The sequence below is a fragment of the Daphnia magna genome, linkage group LG4, assembly GCF_020631705.1.
Source record: "Daphnia magna isolate NIES linkage group LG4, ASM2063170v1.1, whole genome shotgun sequence".
Lineage (NCBI taxonomy): Eukaryota > Metazoa > Arthropoda > Branchiopoda > Diplostraca > Daphniidae > Daphnia > Daphnia magna.
In genome coordinates, this window is record NC_059185.1 from 9951477 (window position 1) to 9970396 (window position 18920).

The 18920-nt window shown below is 39.7% G+C and overlaps 3 protein-coding genes across 3 annotated transcripts; 2 read left to right on the forward strand and 1 right to left on the reverse strand.

The window, feature by feature from the left end:
- The first annotated feature begins 993 nt into the window (after nucleotides 1-993).
- LOC116921348 (probable lysosomal cobalamin transporter) lies at nucleotides 994-3455 on the forward strand. The gene is made up of 8 exons (XM_032927611.2): nucleotides 994-1175; nucleotides 1251-1491; nucleotides 1576-1663; nucleotides 1734-1900; nucleotides 1978-2183; nucleotides 2255-2478; nucleotides 2540-2747; nucleotides 2806-3455. Exons 1-8 carry the CDS (start codon nucleotides 1095-1097, stop codon nucleotides 3298-3300), a joined length of 1710 nt encoding a protein of 569 aa, XP_032783502.2. The 5' UTR covers nucleotides 994-1094; the 3' UTR covers nucleotides 3301-3455.
- A 3728-nt stretch (nucleotides 3456-7183) lies between these two features.
- On the reverse strand, nucleotides 7184-11057 carry LOC116921349 (5-aminolevulinate synthase, erythroid-specific, mitochondrial). Its single transcript, XM_032927612.2, is given in 13 exon segments — nucleotides 7184-7627; nucleotides 7690-7845; nucleotides 7919-7987; nucleotides 8063-8200; nucleotides 8263-8297; nucleotides 8300-8392; nucleotides 8523-8867; nucleotides 8942-9126; nucleotides 9192-9399; nucleotides 9477-9515; nucleotides 9590-9685; nucleotides 9827-9983; nucleotides 10912-11057. Coding segments are annotated over 13 exon segments (1641 nt in total). The 5' UTR covers nucleotides 10915-11057; the 3' UTR covers nucleotides 7184-7510.
- Nucleotides 11058-14525: 3468 nt separating this feature from the next.
- On the forward strand, nucleotides 14526-16594 carry LOC116921350 (repressor of RNA polymerase III transcription MAF1 homolog). The gene is made up of 6 exons (XM_032927613.2): nucleotides 14526-15146; nucleotides 15382-15540; nucleotides 15600-15756; nucleotides 15828-15955; nucleotides 16017-16136; nucleotides 16191-16594. Exons 1-6 carry the CDS (start codon nucleotides 15064-15066, stop codon nucleotides 16252-16254), a joined length of 711 nt encoding a protein of 236 aa, XP_032783504.1. The 5' UTR covers nucleotides 14526-15063; the 3' UTR covers nucleotides 16255-16594.
- The last annotated feature ends 2326 nt before the right edge of the window (nucleotides 16595-18920 follow it).

Consider the following 18920-nt stretch of genomic DNA (forward strand, 5'->3'; position numbering starts at 1 on the left):
AAGCACGCGTGACTTTCTTATAAAGCCAAAGAATATTATGGCATTCCTGCCATTTCTAGCGAACGTAATGCTGCATGCACAAATCTAGCAGCTGTTATCGCAACGAAATAGCAGCAATAACGTTAGGTCGTTACGGAAAACGAGTCATTTGTTTGAAAGAGCGTTGACATGACTGTGGTAGACATTTAATATAGTCTAGTATTTTCCAGGTTGACTAGAATGAAAGATAAAAATTGAGATTACCGTGATCGTCATTGTCATCGTCCCTTAGTCTTCCAGCATTTTTCCTGTTATTTTTCAAATGGAAGGCACCGCAGGAGCCATCTAGTGGGCAATCTGCTTACTTGCAGCTTTCACCTAGCGATGAATTTAGTAAAGTCATAGGCTAACAAGGAAGAATGTATCAAATTCACGAAATACACGATGACCTGTCTTTAAATCTTAAACGGTTCAGTGTCCGCGAAGTTACCGAGAGCCAAAACACTTTTTAAAGTAAAACTTCATGCAACGCAGTGAACGATGTAAAGGTAACGGAGAACGATGCGGTGGACCTTTAAGGCTTTAAAAAATTCACGATTTCAACCCAAAATTGAATTAGAATCACGAAAGTAAACTTCATTTTAACGTGTAGTAAAGATAGCCTTCTTATTTTCGCCAAAATCTGCAAAAATCGACATCTCTTAGAATTCAATAAAAACACACACATTATACTCAAAATTTAACGCTGATTTCGGCTGGAATATTAGTTTTCCCGTTAGTTATGTAGTTTTTGAATTAAAGGATATCAACGCAATGCTGGCGCGTCAGCATGCGATCCATCTAAGCATTGTCTTTTTTCCCACCAGAGAAGGTGTTCGTTGGAGAAACGAATCATCAGTCAACAAGCCTTTCAAACCGAGGTCGTTTCCTTAGAATTACAGAGAAGCTGTCCTGAGAGTCACCATCCATTGACCTTGCTTGCTTTTGGTTTTTCTTTGGAAGTTGCAATGTTGGTCAAATGTAAGATACGTCTTAAGCTCTACCAGTCGTTGCTGTGACGTGGTCGTTTCTTGATGTCGTACTTTTACTTGTAAAGTTTGGGGCCTGCCGAGAAAATGTCTCACGATGGGCAAGCATCGTTCGTGCCTCAAAACATAGGAATCCTGCTTACTTTGGTTTTCTTCATCTACGTCCTGGTAGGTTTATCGTCAACATGTTGTTTATTTCAACCGTAATTTAGGCGAAAAACGTTATCGGTTGAAACGAAACAGCTTTCTGCCATGTTTTTCACCTTCCTTGTCCGCTACATTACTGGAAAACTATCAGCCGAACGTGTTCCAACGGTCGTTTCTATCGTGGCTCTCACGGTGGCATCGCTGCCAACAGGATTGATTCCGATCGACGTTTTCGTCGTGGGTTACATGAAAAATTCTTCTGGCCAATTTCAGCCGTGGGCGAGTGACATGCGAGATCGTCATGACTTTTCCACCACCCTTCTGTCTGCTTACTATGGTATTGTTTGCAGTTATTGATGAAATCAGAAGTGAGACTTTGTAACAACCATTTTTTGTTTTCTGATTCAATTTCGTACGTCAGCGTCCTACATCGCAACGCTTTTCATAACGTTCGTTATCATACCTTTGGCATTTTTCTTTCACAAGATGGAGACGGCTTCCTCTGGAAGGTGCTGTTGATTGCTCGTTTTCATAGACATATCCAAAAACAAATTATTTCGACTGTTTTCGTTGCTACAGGTCTCGTCAGAATGTCTTGCCGGCCTTATGTTACACCGGCTTGTCTCTCGTCATACTCATCGTCTTGCTAGCCATTGGTGGAGTTGTGCCTACACGAGATCTACCTACTCCCAATTCTACCCTTGAAGATCAGTTCCGCAATATGGTAGAGGATTTGAAAACTTCAGGTAAATTAAACAGTCGTGTATCCCAAATCATTTCGAAAAAGAGCTAAATAAGTATGTATTGCTTTATTAAATCGCAGAGTTGGAAGATATGTTCTCCTTCGCGTTGTCTATCATAAGAATTGTAGGAATAACTTTGATAACGGCTTACGTGGGTGTCGGAATGGTGTTGGGACCAATCACCCATATTCGAGGCTATCCCGATCCGCGAACTGAATTGGCCTGTGTTCGTAATCGCCGCATTGGTATCGAGAGGGAAATATCTGACATCCAGCAAACACGAGTGGTAATTACTTTGATCATAGCCTATAACTACCGATTGCATAATTCTGTTTGGCGATAACTGGTTTGTTCTAGAGAATGTCACCAGGAGTGCATCAGCTGCCAAGATCAGAAGCAATCCGACTGCTTTCTCTCGAACATGAGGATCTTGATTTACGGGAAAGAGAAGAACAACTGAAGGAAACAATCAAGCACTGGCTTTCGCCTTTTGTCATGGTCTGTCGTCCGACTCAGATCTGCGCCGGCATTGTCGGATTGCTTGTGGGTCTCCTCATATTCGTCTCCCTCTTTATGACCAAGTATATTGCAATTATTTCGTTCCATTTTATTCGGCCAGATAATAACAAAGATTTGCATTAGTATTTTGCGAGCCATGTACTCCTTCGGTGAATCTGTCGGCTATTTGATGCCTACTGTTCAAGTACTCAATCCACTCGATCGATTTGCACTCTTCATCCAACGAGTCTTCCCACTCGATTTCATCGTCCTCATATTCCTTGTTACTTTCATGATCCTTGCAGCAACGTCGGGCTTCCAAAAAATGGGTATTGGAATCCCTTGGATCAAGGTACACGTTGTTTGCTTAATTAAACTAAACTCAAAAATTGATCATTTATTCTAAGCAGACGTACAACATTAGCCCTTGGAAAACCAAAAGCCGTTCCCTTCTGGTTTTCACGGCGAATTTGGTACTCATTCTGCTCGCTGTTGATGTTCTGCTGTTAGCTTTGCTACCGCAGTACACGACTTATTCCTCACAGCATTATGTCGCTTGCGCGGAGAACAAATCGCTTGCCTACCCACCGCTTCCGACGCCCCTTCCCGATTCAGCAATTCAAGGTGAAGCCCTCGTGTTGAGCAGAGGAACAAGAGATGGCGAATGTAGTGAAACCGTGGTGATTCCTTGCGACTGGACGGCTCCGGAAGACCAATGTGTTATGACGCGGATTGCCGTACTCTGGGCGCGAGTGTGTTACAAGACCTGGTATTTTGGAGCCATTTTCTACTGCATCACCTGGATTTTCCTAATTGTAATCATCTTGGAAGGATGCGTTGCCACTTTCCGTCCACAACACACATCAAGCTCCGTCACGATCCTTCCTGATTTAGAATCTTCTTAAACTTGTATGCACAGTATAGTTTTTCCATGTTCCACGTTGGTAATGCTAGTAGTCTATACCATAATTTAAATACAGAATGATCGAATGCTTGATAACGTGGTAATTCAAGGTGTTTTCTCAGAGATTAAGAATAAAATGAAATAAATACCGTGGCTTCTGCAACGTGAATGATGTCGTTGTTTTAACATGCTGAACATTGTTTTGTCTGAAAACGACAGTTTGACCACAAAAAAAAAAACGGTAGCCTAGACCTACTGTGTTTTTCGGTGTGTCCTTGCGTAGCAATTTCGAAATATTTTGTAGGCAGATGGATTTTATATTATGCAGTCATGAGAAAAGCAACCGTTTTACATCGAATGTTTGATTTCTCCACTTTCTGTTCATCTCCCCAATTTTTCTGTATACCCCCCCCCCATTTTTATTTTACACACGTTGAGTTCCCAATTCTTTTTCTCGAAATTTTTTTGCAGTTTTGGTTTATGGTTAGCCAGACTGGTCACGAAAATTAATAATAATGTAGTATAAATGCAATTTGGAATAAGTAATTAATTAGCACACTTGCAGGAGAATTCGTTAAACATAATTTTGATTTTCTAGCAAATAGTTCGGTCTCTTTCAGGGTGACATATGCAAGGTCTGAATTTTTTAGATCTGAAAAAAATCGTGATTATGGTCGAACTCAGCTATAAGCAAGTGATTTTGTATCGAAAAAAAAACTGTCACAGTTTTAAAAAAGAAGAACCCGCCCCCGCGTGACAGGCATTGACATGGCTCGCCTGGTATCCTGCCGTACCCTCTCCTTCCGAGACTGGAGATATCTTCACAGGGCCCGGCTCGACATCCCTCGGGGCACTGTGGTTTTGCTCACAGGAGCAAGATACGAGTTGCCGCCGATGGAAAGGAAAACGAGACCCGGGTTTCTGTGCTTAACCACTGTGAAGAAGGTCTCAGCTCGCCACCAAAGGCACAACACCATCCAGGATCTCTTGAGTCGCTGCTAGCAAAAGGACACGACGTCACGATCAACAATGCCATCCCCGGGCAGAGGTTAAGACCGGATGTTGAATTTCAACTATCCGGTTCCCGGGTGATGGTCGACGTCGTGGTTTTAACCAACCAAGGAGTATGGAGAATGCCTACCAGCGGAAATATGATAAATATTCTTCGCATGGGATTTCCCCCCTTGTTGTCGGGTCTCTTGGATCATGGTACCCCAGGAACGACGATTTTTTTTTTTAAATAAAGGAAGATCCTGGGGTGCCTTCCGATTCAGGGCCCGATTGGCAGCGATCCAGGGATCAATGGATATGGTGTGTCCATGGTGCCCACCCCCCTCTTCCCGTAGCCCCCTTTCCAAAATTCCCTAAATCCCTACCCAGTAGATTAGTAGACTCTTTCCCATCTATTTTATTTATGTAATTTTAGCAATATTTTAAAATGCACCTACCCCATACATGTTTATTCCCCTTCCGGAAACCCCTCCATAAACTAACCACTATACTATCGAGGACATATGAACTAGATATTTGACACTATACTTGTTATTTTGAATTTTGAAAATCGACAAAAATCACACGGTACAAACAAACTTGAATGGTGATTTCGATTAAGTTATTGGTATTCTCGGTAAACTAGAGATTTTACCTTTCAAATTATCTGATCCAGCACAATCACCACACCAACGCTACCTGGTATCCACGGGGGCAATAGATTTTACCATAATGTTAACCATACTCGCTAGTCAGCTGTGAAAGGAAAACGCTGTTCAACTTAACATCGAATCTAAACCACAAAATCTAAACCAGTCTTTGCCTCAGCGATGAAACTGCAAAAATGCATGAAATGAACTCTGGGGGAAAGTAAAATGCGGACGCCGACTGCGGATCGGGTAAACTGTGGACTTTTAGCTGCAGATTGGACCAAAAAATTTTGCAGCAGTCCGTAGCACAAGATGATCAGCTGGAATTTGGAACATGATAGAGCATGTAATACCAGAGCTGTACTAAGTAGCAGAAAATCTAAATTTTATCAATAAGTTTTTCTTTTTTTTAGTTAAAACCTTCACTACTATGTTAGTTAAGCAATTGCTCATATAGTTCATTTTTTAGAACTAAGCTCCACCCGGTGAATTTTTTTTTATTCCAAAGAAAATCTTGGGATGAGAGCTAAATGTCAACCACCTATTTTCTGCGCTAAATTAGCGGTATATAAGGCTTCGCATTCAAGTTTAGGATGTGGAACAGTGGGCTCTTGTAGTTTGGAAGACGTGGGCAATCGATGATGAGCGTCACTGTTCCCGCAAAGCTGAGAGACAAAGCTTAAACCGTGTTCTAGAGGAGAACGTTGTCAGGACATCAGGTTGTGTATGCCACGTCCACACGAAGTCGAGGGGTAGCAAGAATAGCAGAGACTCCCGGGCATGCAGGTCGCGGAGGAGATGGCCAATTCGCGGTGTGATACATGATCGTGGCTGTTGCGTGCTTTCGAGTGATATTGCGGATGTCCAGAGGCCGAAGGGACGGTTCATCAATGGTGAAGTACTTCCAATTTCATCATGTGCTTGGTCCGTAGAAGCATAGATCTAGCGTAACAGGTTGTCGGAAGATGACACCTTTCCTTGGGTGAATACGGAAAAGCTAATAATTTTTTCATTCTCGTAAAAAAAAAAAAAAAATATTTTTTAAATTTTTGTTTTTTGTCCTTTATAGGATTGACAGTATTTGTATCATCGAGTCTGTTGCGTGCTTTCGAGATAATAGCGGAAGTCCAGAGGCCGAAGGGACGGTTCATAACTGGTGAAATACTTCCAGTTTCATCATGTGTATGCTCCGCATTAAGCATAGATCTAGCGCAACAGGTTGTCGGAAGATGACACCTTTCCTTGGGGGAATACGGAAAAGCTCATAATTTTTTCATTCTCGTAAACTTTTTTAATGTTTTTCTATTTTTAATTTTTTCCGTCCTTCTAGATCTAAATAAACCCAGTGATTTGATGGGCAGCTGCAATGAGCGGATCCAAGTTGTGTAGATTGTATTGAATGTACATAGTCTACTCCAGCGGCAGTATTAAAACGCCAACCACCAAGAAGTGCCAAAACAACGTGTTAGCACTAGCCTACCCTCTGATCCTGGACAGACACATTTCGTGTCTGCATGTAGACTGCAAGCACGTATTATAGTTAGTTTTTTTTAAATTAAAAATAAAGGAATGCAAGATTGTTGATTGTTGTAAGGTCTATGTCAGTCTATAAAGACTCCAGAGTTCACTTGTCGGGCTACCGGCCAGACCGCTATCGCTGCTTTGCATCCTGAACATCTGTTCCAATGGGGTAAACATGATATTCTATTGACCTTTTGTTTGGCAGACTATTTGATGCTTAACCTAAATTGGCCTTCTGACGTACATTACCAAGAAAACTTTGGTTAGTAGAATAACACAGAGAAGCAATAATAATGATAATAATGGCTGCAGCTGCACTGCTTCTCGATTTCAATATGCACATGTTTCCAATCGTTTCACGTACACAATTTTCTCTACAAACATCTCAATACATTTGCTACGTTTTCTGGCATGGAAACCGAATGTTAGCTACGTCATGCTATTATGTATAAATATTATTTTGCCATATGGTAAACCGAAGATTGCACTTCATGATGCACTTGCGCTCTTTTGAACCAAACTACAACGAAAACTTGTTTGAAAAAAAAAAAACGAATTCAAACAACCTTTTGTTAATCCCATCTGATGACATAACCCAGTTTAGTAGAAAAATAAAGATCTCCTCAATCGTCTGCTGAAGGTTATTTTGATTTATTCCTCCAAGACTGGTTAGTTTTGAGCTTTTTGAGTTTTCGTATATAGTAAGAATTGTATAAATCGAAATGTCGATACAGCTGAAGTTGTATTACGCTAATAGAGTAGGTATATCATCTAAAGCTTTAAATGCAGAGATCTAAAGAAATCCCGATAAACCTAAAATTCCAATTCGACAGCTCTACACATCATTTCAAACAACTCTCGTGGGAAACTGAACGGGGGTCTGCGAGGGGTCAAGATAAAGTTAAGGCATATCATGTTATTAAACCAATGGCGTTTGCAAAGTCACGTGAGTCTATCCCAGTAAAAAATTTAAAGCTCCTTTCAAGTGTAGAGTTAGCACGTTTCAGCTTCTTTGTAGCACCCTCCGTCAGACCGAGATTAAGTTCGAAATCAGATGGCAACTGCCTGTGGGCAATTGGGCAACCGGCAACTCTGATTCAGCATGGACATTAACGAATCCAGTTTGTTGTTACTCGATTGAAAGTTCTTTCTGCAGATGGTACAAGTCTGCAGAAGATAAAACCCATCTTAAGAAACAAGAATTCTTTCCAATTTTTGAATTTCCATACCGTTCCGCATTTATTGCTTTTGATGGGGAGCCCAACACTTTTCCAAATGTCGACCATATCTTCGACAAAACGATTCATCATCTCTACGGTGTGATGCGGAGTTGGAGAAATGCGCAATTTCTCTTGGCCTCTCGGCACTGTCGGATAGTTAATTGCCTGCATTGTAAAATTGAATAATAAGTATAGATATATAGGCTACAGTCAGCCAGCTATTGATTATGTCGTCTACCTGAACGTAGTGGCCATGAACTCGAAGTAATTCATCGGATAGTAGCGTTGAACGTTCCGGATCACCGACCTAATAAAATAATTTTTGCAACTCAAATTGTAGTGTTCATGCGAATACAAGAGGTGAAGGAGCAAGAGGACTTACGAAAACGGGGATGATGTGCGAAGGAGTATGTTCAACGGAGATTCCAGCTTCCATCAACTTGGTGCGCAAATAACGAACATTGAACTGATGCAGTTCGCGCAGTTGTCTACCTTCTTCCGTACGTAGAATACGCACAGTCTGCATTGATAACAATTGGATTTTGCTGACTTGTTTCGTGTATTATGAATGCTGAATAATACCTCAAGTGCTCCGCTCAGGACAGTAGGTGGGAGGAAGTAGTAAAAATGAAGCCAGCGGCATAGCTACGCACCATATCCACCAGATTGGCAGAACCGGCGATGTATCCACCAAAATTACCAAACGCTTTGCCTGTCCAAAGAACATCAGAGTAAAACATTTGTGGAAAAAAACGCAGCACAAACGAAATGAAAATACAACGTCAAAATAATTAAAAGCAAATAAAAAAGGGATAAAATATTGTAGATTTAAACTGAATTACCTAAAGTGCCGGAAATAACGTCCATTTGAGAGAGAACACCATCTCTCTGGCCGATTCCGGCGCCTTCCTTGCCGTAAAGTCCGACGGCGTGAACTTCATCAACGAAAGTGAGCGCTCCAAATTCGTGCGAGACTTCGCAAAGTTCCGCCAACGGACAGATGGCCCCCGTCATCGAGTGAACCGTCTCAAAAGCCACGATCTTCGGCACAGTCGGATCTACTTTCTCCAACAACTGGCGCAGGTGAATGGGGTCGTTGTGCCGGAAGATGTGCCGCGGAACACCACTGTTTCGGATTCCTTGGATCATCGATGCATGGTTGCCCGCATCCGAGAAGATATGGCAGCCTTTCAATTGGAATAATTATTGTAGCATTAGATTACACGTGACTTGATAAATGAAATCGAACCCCAAGTCTTACCAGGAAGAGCTTTAGCTAGTGTAAACAGCGTAGAATCGTTGGCTACATAGCAAGATGAAAATACGAGGGCAGCCTCTTTCTCGTGCAAACTGGCTAGTTCCGTTTCTAGAGCTTCATGAAGCAAAGTGTTGCCGGAAATATTGCGAGTACCGCCAGCTCCTGCTCCGTGTTTTTCAGCCGCATCCCTATCGAAAACAGCATATGAAGATTTATTTTCTATCTACGCCTCGCGAAAATCTCAAGTGTTTACTTGATAGCGTTTTTGACTTGGGGATGAGCCGACATGCCCAGGTAGTCATTGGAGCACCAGACGGTGATGTCTTTTTCACCCCACGAGTATTCTTTAGCGAATGGGAAACTTTCGGCATCACGTAAAACACGTTTGAACACGCGATAAGAGTGATCTTGCTTCTTCTTAGAAATCTGATCACGGAAAAAGTCTTCGTAGGGAAAGAATCCTAACCGAAGAGGAAAGGGTGTTTTGAATTTTGAATTCAAAATTGATTGAAAATTGTAGTAGCCTAGACCTAATTACCTTCGGTTGTTGGGTTGATTTTAATCGAAGGTTTGGTATCTGTTATTCGATAAAAGAATAGCATGGAATAAGGATTCACGTATTGATAAACTTGAAAAGTGTGCGATATTTACTGGTAAGATTGATTAAATCAAGATCTATGATTGGAGTGGTTGTCTTGGTGACGTTGTTGCCATCGCTTTCCTGGAAGGGACATTGAGAAGTTACCCCTAAAATAGATTTGAAAAGATCTATAATCATTTGAAAATCATAATTCCCTAGTTTCAAATTGGTTTATTTTATTTTCATCGTAATAGGAAGAAACATTCGGTGACAAGCGCTCAAGAATAGCAATAGAAGAGCATCCTTACCAACTGCGCGACCTTCGTTCGGAGTGGTCCCAGTAGTGGTTACCATGCGAGATGCCACTGGGCAAATTTCGGCGTAATTCTTCACCAACATTTGTCCATGATGACGTTTGTAGGGCTTTGAAAGCCTGGTCAAGAACGGGCATGGAAACTTACGCAACTATTTTTAAAAAAAACAACGAGAAAAAGGAAGGAATCTGAATTACTATTATTTACATTTATTTACTAGCGAAGGGGTAAGCCCCGTGTATACTACTTTAGAATGAAAGTGAAACATAGAACCGTAGATGTAACTAAAGACATCCGTCCGTTGATAAGAAATGAGTAAATTCAGTATAGTGAATTAGCATCCATCGCATTTAACGAGCTGTTATCAAGTATAACCTAGTTATCTAAGTTGATTGACGCACTTCAAGAAAACCTCCTTGGATCAATGGAGGTGTCAGCTTTACTTCACTTGGAAGGAAAGGGGGGGGGGGGAGGGGATCTTGTCAACATGTCTACATTGACAGGATTTTGGTTTGGAGCTAAAAAAGCGTTATCGTCCTATGTCAGTAACACTTCTAGAAATCCAATCTTTGGTGAACTGTATGTTAATCAGTTCGACTAGTCTATATACATGCAGAGATAAAGAGCTACACTTCAAATGTTAGTCTAACCAGCTGGCATTCGAACTTCGAACTTAAGATATTGGCAATACAAACAGCCATGTTGATCAGAAAGTGGAGCTTCTTATTAGACGTGAATTCAGAAATGCATTAAAGAACGAGGTTTTAGTTGATATCTGCGCATCTGGTAAAAGTTAGACTACTCCCAGTTCATAGGCTAGTTAGGTTTTAGATTGAGTTACAGACCGTTACGGACTAATATTTTTGGTATAAAATCAGAGATATCCGACATTTAATAGCTTAAACAAACTATAGCCTTAAAAAAGAAAAAATTATTCCCCCCAAAACGATTTTAGAAATGATGGACTGCTGCCGATTAGCCCAGACATATATAGTCGAGCTCAGGATGAAGCTACAACAATTTCGCTTAAAAATCAAGTTGATTGAATAACAATTGAATTAAGCTAAACTTTACGTTACCATGATGTTTAATGTATGGGTGAGTAGAACGCTGCTACCGCAACCTCAAAATGTGAAAATGTACGGAGCTGGAAGTTAAAGCTAAGCGCCTGCTTCTCCTCGTCGAACTGGTTGCTCATCAAAAAGTATACAGGCAATTTAAACAGTCCAGCTACTGGTTAGCTAGTGGCTCCACCATCGGCGTGACATTCAAAGACCGATGTGATGATTGCGTAAGTAGCAAAAATGATTCCGCGAAACGTGACTCTTACCACGATGAGCTACAGAAAATGTTTTTAATTGTTGAAATACACATTTTGCAATTTTGTAAGCTATTAATATTTAAACTTACTTTTTCATTGTCTTTTCTTGTGAAGTATATTTTCGGTAGCACCAAAAATTGGGTAACACCTCTATTGTGAACAGTGTCTGGTCTATTTTCTATAGAAAAAAAAATTTTTATACGGGGTTCGTGAAGATCGAACTACAAGAAAATCAAGTTTGAAACGTTTGAAGGGTAAAAGTCTGTTTGTAAGACGTCTAATGAAGAAATTACATAGAAAAGAGGGGCGTATAAAAAATTTATGTTACGTAAGAATGAAGGGTAAGAAAAAAAATAAGGAAAAGAATAAAGAATAAATTGTTTTGGATCTTTACAATGTCTATAACTTGTGTGACAAACGGTGGCAGTATTTTATTGTCTTTAACCTGTGTCGAGCTACAATTGTTTCATTTGTCGTAGGAATCTTGTAACATTTTTGTTCCTTTTCATATTAGGCTAGTCTACACACTGCCCGGCAGTGTAGCCCACCTCTTTCCATCCATTGTTTTTGTCCTATGGAAAGAAGCTGTCAGGCTGAATTCTTGTTGGAAACAACTGCAGAAGTGTGTCGATCATTATTAACCCTTTAATTCTGGCTAACGAAGAAGCCCAGAAATAGTGGGATCGGGAGTCTAAACATAATTTCCCTTCATAATCAGCACCTTTAGAATAACAACAACAAAAACGAAAATGCTCAAAACAATCCTGTTTAAAAGCATGAAAATAAGAGTCTCGCTGGATTGTGCAGCCTTGTACTAATCAACGCTTGAAGCTAATAAGGATCCATTCATCATGCTTCTAAATGTACAGAATTCACTGTTGACAGCAACATAGCTGATCAGATAACATCATGGTTGCTCGGTGAGGGTCGTGGTATCCTTTTCGTGGTTCTCCAAAAATTGGTTTGAGACAACAACTTGCACTTGTTTTTGTTTTGTTTTTTTCTAGAAAATCTAAAAAAATTGTGTTTTTCTCATACTAGATTGAATGTTTTGTCCATAAGCGTGGAAACAAATAGTGAATTTTGATACTGGAAGGAAAATCGGTCCATGGAGATGAGGATGTTGCAAAATGGTGATGCCAAATAATGCTGATAAATGCACTATTTGGTGCTTAACCACGTCCGCATTAAGCACGTGTACGACCTCTGTTCCCGGGATATGTTTGATATGTCTTCGATTCGTCTGACTGAGCCGGCAGCCACAAGTTGAAAGAGTTTACCACGCCCTAGGTCGTTGAATACATTAGAGTAATGCAAGAGTCCGAGAATCAGACGATACTTTATAACCTACGTGACTGAAACCACGTCAATCTATAAAAGAGTGACAGAACTTTCCAGTCGTTGGTATCACGACTCGACTGGTGTAAACTGGACCTTCAGATAACTTCATTCGAGCTATTTGCCTCAAAATTCGCACCATGCCATTGCGGCTGAATATACCAATTAATTCAGATATTCTTGATAGGTCCATCTTGCAACATAGGTTAAAGGACGCGACGCGACTGCAGCAGAAGTACTAATTAGATATAATAGTTTACAGTTAGGTTACCAGATTTCCGAAATTTAACAGCTCACTGGAAGCTGGAGATCTATAGTATTGCACTCTGATCAATCCCAGGAAGCTAGATCGACGTATATTTCTTATTTATTCATACGACTATGAAAACTAATAATAAAAAACTAAAAATATGAAAGAGATCATCCTTTACAATGCCTACTGCCTGCAAAGTTCCTCTTGTAAAGTTCTTCTTGTAAAACGGTTCTTCAGCATTATTGTCCTTACGAAGTCCAATTCTTTTTCTTGATAAATATCAGTGTATTTGCATGGTTGTGATATCAGTTTGTGTTCCACCTCCCACCCCTCGCAACGGCATACAGTAAATATTATTGCTTACACGAAAATACTGTCTGCAACTATCTAGTTTCAGCCAGCTGTCTTCCGAGAAAAATAAAAGTCTTGTGGTCACGGGATCGAACAGATGTATACGTTCAACGGTAGATTTGTATTGCCGCTTATGTTAAGAGATAGCGTTGAGCAAAGTATGCTACAAATCTAAAATGAAATATCGACATATAATTTTATAGCTCCGTTTGCCAATCCTGTAAAGGGGGGTTAGAACATTTGATGCACAGCGCTATTTAAAGTGTAGCAGATTTTGAGCCTGAAACCATATCGTGCTAAAACCTTGCGTTTTGCGTTACATTTTTCGGGCTACACTTGTTGACAAGGGAAACAGATCTAATGGCGAAAGAGGAATATAGCACTGATAACTTCTGTCGACCCTTCTAGTTATTCCCTCGTTGAATTTCCATCGAATGGTTACGAGTTTATCATAAGTTATGGGCCTATAACAAACAGAAACCACCATTGGATTACCAGCTCAGTAAATCGTGAATAAAAGTTTTAATCATAACATTTCGTTCTAAATCCATTAGATAGAATGAAGACCACAAAATTCGTGAAGTACTGGCTCATACTACGATCACGGCATTAACAACGATACCATGATATTGTTCAGCTGGAGAAGTATAGTATCGGAAGTATCGAAGCGTGTAAAGCCAGCAGGGTATACAAGAAAGATCCAATTGAAGACGGAAACATCAGGTTTTCGTTATTTGACTTAGGGAGCATTGTCTGGAAAGAAAAAACTCGACAAAGATTTGAAGAGTCACAAAACAAAATTATACAGCAAAAAACCTTCCCTGATGTGAAGTCGCAGTAGATTGGATGTTTCACCAAAAAAGTCATTTCACTTGATGCTTCTTGCGGCTACATCGTAAACTGCGAGAATAGTCAAGATTAGTCTATCTCGGTGGATATGGCGAAAACGGGGAGTGGCTTGTTTTAACGTAGAAAATTTCTTTCACTTTCCTCTGCAGTTTTGCTATCTCTCCCTTGTCGTAGCCTATTCACGCAGGTCATTAGGAAGTAGCCAACTTTTAATTTACCAATAACACGTGTAAAAATATGAATTTTGTAACGACCACGGAAAAAGATTTTATTGTTTGCCTAGTCGAAAGGGTTTTCTTAGGAAGCCATTAACATACACGTGATAAACGAACACATGTGCACTTATCGAGACCTAGTCAAGCTTGTAGATGCCAACTTATGGAACGTGGAACCTTAGAAACGTTCACTGCTTGCCGTGTGCCAATTTCTGTTTATTATTGTGCAGATAGTAAAACAGCCAGCCAGCACAGCCACTGCAACTCGTGACTCCTGAAATCATGAGCTCCTGACAATATGAATGACGTAAGAGAATCGCGGCAAGTTAGTGAAAAGTGGCAACGCTGTTGCCATAGAAACAGAACAAAGAAGCAAGAACTCGCGTAAAAAACCGTCAACAAATATAGTTGGGTGTTCTACTGTTGGTGACTGCTGCCAACTCTTTTCGTATAACTGCGTAGTTTGCATATCCCTAGATTTGTTGTTTTGAGAAAGCAGTTTTTATTCTTAATCCCTTGTGCTGCAACAATCCCACACAATTTTATTGCTAGAAGAGTAGTTAACAGAAAAATACATACTGTGTCAGTACATAAATTTGTACAGTGTTTCTTCAATCGTCAAGTGATATCTCTCTCCGAGCCTTTGTGTTTCATTTCCCATCGGCCAAATCGTCAATGAGGAGTTCAGCTAAAAGACACAGTAGAAGCATCATTACACAGGAACCACAAACAGTGACAATAACACAGGGATATAGCTTTCGTGTCATGGAAACATTCAGTCTTTTCATTAAAAAAGGTGTTTTTTGTCATCCAAGAAGTGTTTTAAGAAACTGAATAGAAGCAACTGTTGTGCCTGTGACTTATTGTTCTTAAATTTTAAAGTGAGAAAACTAATAATTTGAAGATGAAGCTTTTAGAGAGTAGCCGCTTTGAACAAGTTAACTCTGCCCTTAATATGTTTACGGGAGATTGCAACATAATTGGAAGGTGAAGTATTGTTCACTAAAAATGATTCAAATTTGTAGGTAGTTTTTCGTCTTTGTTTGCACGTTCGACAATGTTTACTCATATTCGCATGAGTATTTGTGTCACTGAGCGTCAAGGTCACGATTTTCCATTGGTTGGCCAAGAACCAATCAGATAGTCGGACGGGTTGCTAAGCCAATATGCCTGTTTTCTTTTGGCAAGTTTCTCATGATTTGGGTCTTTGGTCTTATTGCAGGATTGAAAGTTATTCATGCAAGTTGGCAGGACATGAAAAACAACTCTACAAGCGTTTCCATTCAGAGGCTGGGGCTGGTCCGCACGATCTCCAGGTGTTATCCGCGCCTCAAACTGCGCTGGCTGTTTCACCAACTGGAGGTTATTTTACCAGCCAGAGGTAGTATGATAGCTTTTGATATAGTAACTCATTAAATTATTACAACATTTTCATTTCAGTTGCAGTGTTTCAGGAGATGAGGAGGGCCCGTTATGTGACACAATAAGCCGCAAAACATTATTTTATCTAATCGCTACGCTGAATGCTTCCTTTCATCCAGACTATGATTTCTCTTATGCCCGCAGTGAAGAGTTTAGTCGCGAACCATCGGTTCAGGTATACATTGTTTAAATAAATTGTTTGTCCTCGCATATAAAACTGGTTCTAAAACTTGTTGGAATTTTCAGTGGGTAATGAATGCAGTCGATAATAACCTTAGTGCCACAGCTGGAGATCTCTACAATTCAAAATTACATGCTCAGCTCTGGGCTGCTATTAACGATGAAATAAATCTACCTGAATGTGACATCTACAGGTGCGATCCCACAGTAAATGACGGACACGTTAATTTTTTTAATGATATTTTTGGTGAGTAGTTACAACTCGGATCTGGCGTCAGATCCTTTTGGTGAAGATGGTTCGTTATGGTCGTACAATTACTTTTTCTACAATCGGAAATTGAAGCGCATTGTTTTCTTAACTTGCAGAGCCGTCAGGTATATGATCTAGAAAAACTATCCACGTCTAGTTAATTTATTTGCCATTTTTAGTTTGAACCACATGGATCTAAGTTGCGGCGGAGAATTCACAATGGATGAAGAAGCCTTCCTATAGAGCGGGAGCAAAAAGCCAATAGCACGCAGAACTAAACCCGACTCTTAATGTCAATGTTTTAATAACATTTAGTCGTCACAATTTTAACGTTCGATCTGTGTTTTACCTAGACTTTTTACATGATAAGACGTTAGGATTCTTAGTGAAAGCCGTACGATCAGATTTTCAGTATCGTCTGATGCATGTCAGACATTGTTTACGGGGAATTCCTTGGATATCTGTCTTTCCGTGTTTTTATTTTCCGTGTCCCCCCATTTAATTTAAAAATAAAACGCGGTTATTTTCATTTTTATCATCGATTAACGTCAAATGCGAATACACGGAAACATATTTACCTCAATCCGTATTTTGTGTGTAAATTACTCAACATTCGCTTTTTTAAGAGCTCGTTTTTATATGAGCTCTTACAGCGATGGTATTGGTGCTTCCTCGCAGTGTTCGTATCCTTTTACACGGGATACTGTTGCTTAAAAACGTATTTGACGCAAAGAGAAAATCAAAATGACAATCGATCTCGATTATTTTGTTACTAACCATTCATCTCGTCGAATATCAATACAAACCTACGGCTTTATGAGGAAACCTGATAAATTTTTGTATTCCTTCAGTCTTACTGGAGATCTACGGATCTTTGTTATGTGATGTCATATCGTGAAGTATCTTGTCATTGGTCATAAAACGCCCTAGGCAACACACTTAAATGTGTAACAATATAGATGACATGATTCTATTTTATTAAAAAATTTCACGAGTAATGGGGAAACTAATATTTTATTCGGAACCGTCGTTCAAATTTGGTTTTAACTAGATAGGTTTTAACGAATTCCAATTTTTAAATTCGTGGCTCGAATTTTTTTCGTGAAAATTTCGGGCTTAAAAAATGAGACCGACTTTTTCACACATTGAATTTTTTCAAAAACACATGTGTAGCTTCAAATGTACATGATGTACATGTATTTAGATTTAAACTTTAACAAGGATCTCGAAAATCGACTTTATTTTTTGTGGGACTAAGTAGTTTTTGAGTTATTATTATAATTACTCAAAAAGTAAGAGTCCCACATGCAAACAAAGTGCATTTTTGTGATGCTCGTTGAATTTTGAATCTAATCATATATAGTTTTCTAAATTTTAGAATATTTTAAAAGAAAATGAAAAAAGTCGGGCTTATTTTGTCGGGCTTAATTTTTAAGTCTCAAAATTTGCTCAAAAAATTGACCTCTTAGAACTCGCTAAAATTGTACTTTATGATCAAAATTTAACGTTTAATGCGGTAAAATTATTAGTTTTCTCATCAAGCCAGCTGTTTTTGAAATAAATGAGATCAACGCATTTCTGGCGCGCCAGCACTACCGCTTCGTTTTCTACGTTTATTAAAAAACTATAAGCCTCACGATAAAAAGAACTGGTTCATATTCAAAGTCGTTATTATGTATTAATATCATATCTTTTTCTGTATTAATGTTCCTAGTACAATCCATCGACCGTCTCGTACCGAAAACCAATGTTATCATACTCACAAGTCTTATTCTTAAGACCTGAAGGTGACCCACGAACTCGGACTTATTAGTCCAACATATCAAATAGCAGTGATCATTGGTCAGTAAGTGAATAAGGACATTGTTCTTTTGTCGTCGCTTCCTTGTCGTCGTCGTCGTCCTGATAACAGCTGAGACAATTATGTTAGAGACATATATGTTCACAAAGGACTCAACAGGGGAGCAAGAAATGTGGAAGCTTTTAGGTTCGTTCGGGTTCGTTAACTGGCGTGAGTCTACCGATAAGCGAGAGACGCCAATGTTACGTCACCGCTTTGAACAAATGCAGCTATATGTAATTAAAATATTAGAGTAGCCTAAGACTTTCGCACCCAATAACGACAATAGGTGGAACGAAAGTTGTCCTAAAAATATGTTGAACGATACAGTCGTTCCTAAACGCCACGTAAAAAGCACAAACGGGGTCGAATTTGCTTGTATCGAGACCTATATAGTACCTGTAGTACACAACCAGCTAAGGACACCCATATCGAAGGCGGCTGTATATGCGACGTATAGTTTCTTCCTGTTCAATTCATGGGACCTGTTGCTCTCGGTGTGTTTTTGGACTAGATTGCGTTGACACCTGGCACTTGTGGACTTTGTATCCCTCACGAAAGTTGAACAGATGGCTTAACGTACCTTTGTTTATGGTTAGTAAATGAGCTCAACATTTCTATACTACCCAGATATGTCGAAACTAATTTATTGCGTCGAACTTTTTGCAAGCGGTGGCCGACCAACCAACAGTACATGTGTCCGCTTTTTTTGTTTGAAAAATGTGGATAATTCGATATTTTCTTGAATTACTGATTGACTTTCTACATGTCACAAATTTCCTGTAGGTTCCACACACAAAAAAAAACTCATATAGTTTCCTTCTGCTAGGGAACTTTGGACGCCAAACGATTCCAAAACATACAATAGGATTCTGTATAGGTGTAAATAACAAAAAAATAAAGAGACTTTTAGTTTTTTTTTTATCAACCCCAACGATGACTCAACTAGAAATTGTCAACAACAGCTATGATACCGTAACAAGCCTTCAACTTGCTATCGGGCATTGTTTGAACGTAGTAAGCTATTGTCCTACATTACGAGCCATCGTCCTGTTTCAAGAATATCTTC

Coding starts and splice junctions, on each gene's coding strand:
- LOC116921348 (XM_032927611.2), top strand. CDS start 1,095: ATGTCTCACGATGGGCAAGCATCGTTCGTGCCTCAAAACATAGGAATC. Junction 2,184..2,254: donor ACATCCAGCAAACACGAGTG/GTAATTACTTTG, acceptor GGTTTGTTCTAG/AGAATGTCACCAGGAGTGCA. Junction 2,748..2,805: donor TTGGAATCCCTTGGATCAAG/GTACACGTTGTT, acceptor TATTCTAAGCAG/ACGTACAACATTAGCCCTTG.
- LOC116921350 (XM_032927613.2), top strand. CDS start 15,064: ATGAAGCTTTTAGAGAGTAGCCGCTTTGAACAAGTTAACTCTGCCCTT. Junction 15,147..15,381: donor GATTGCAACATAATTGGAAG/GTGAAGTATTGT, acceptor GTCTTATTGCAG/GATTGAAAGTTATTCATGCA. Junction 15,956..16,016: donor CCTGAATGTGACATCTACAG/GTGCGATCCCAC, acceptor TTTGGTGAGTAG/TTACAACTCGGATCTGGCGT.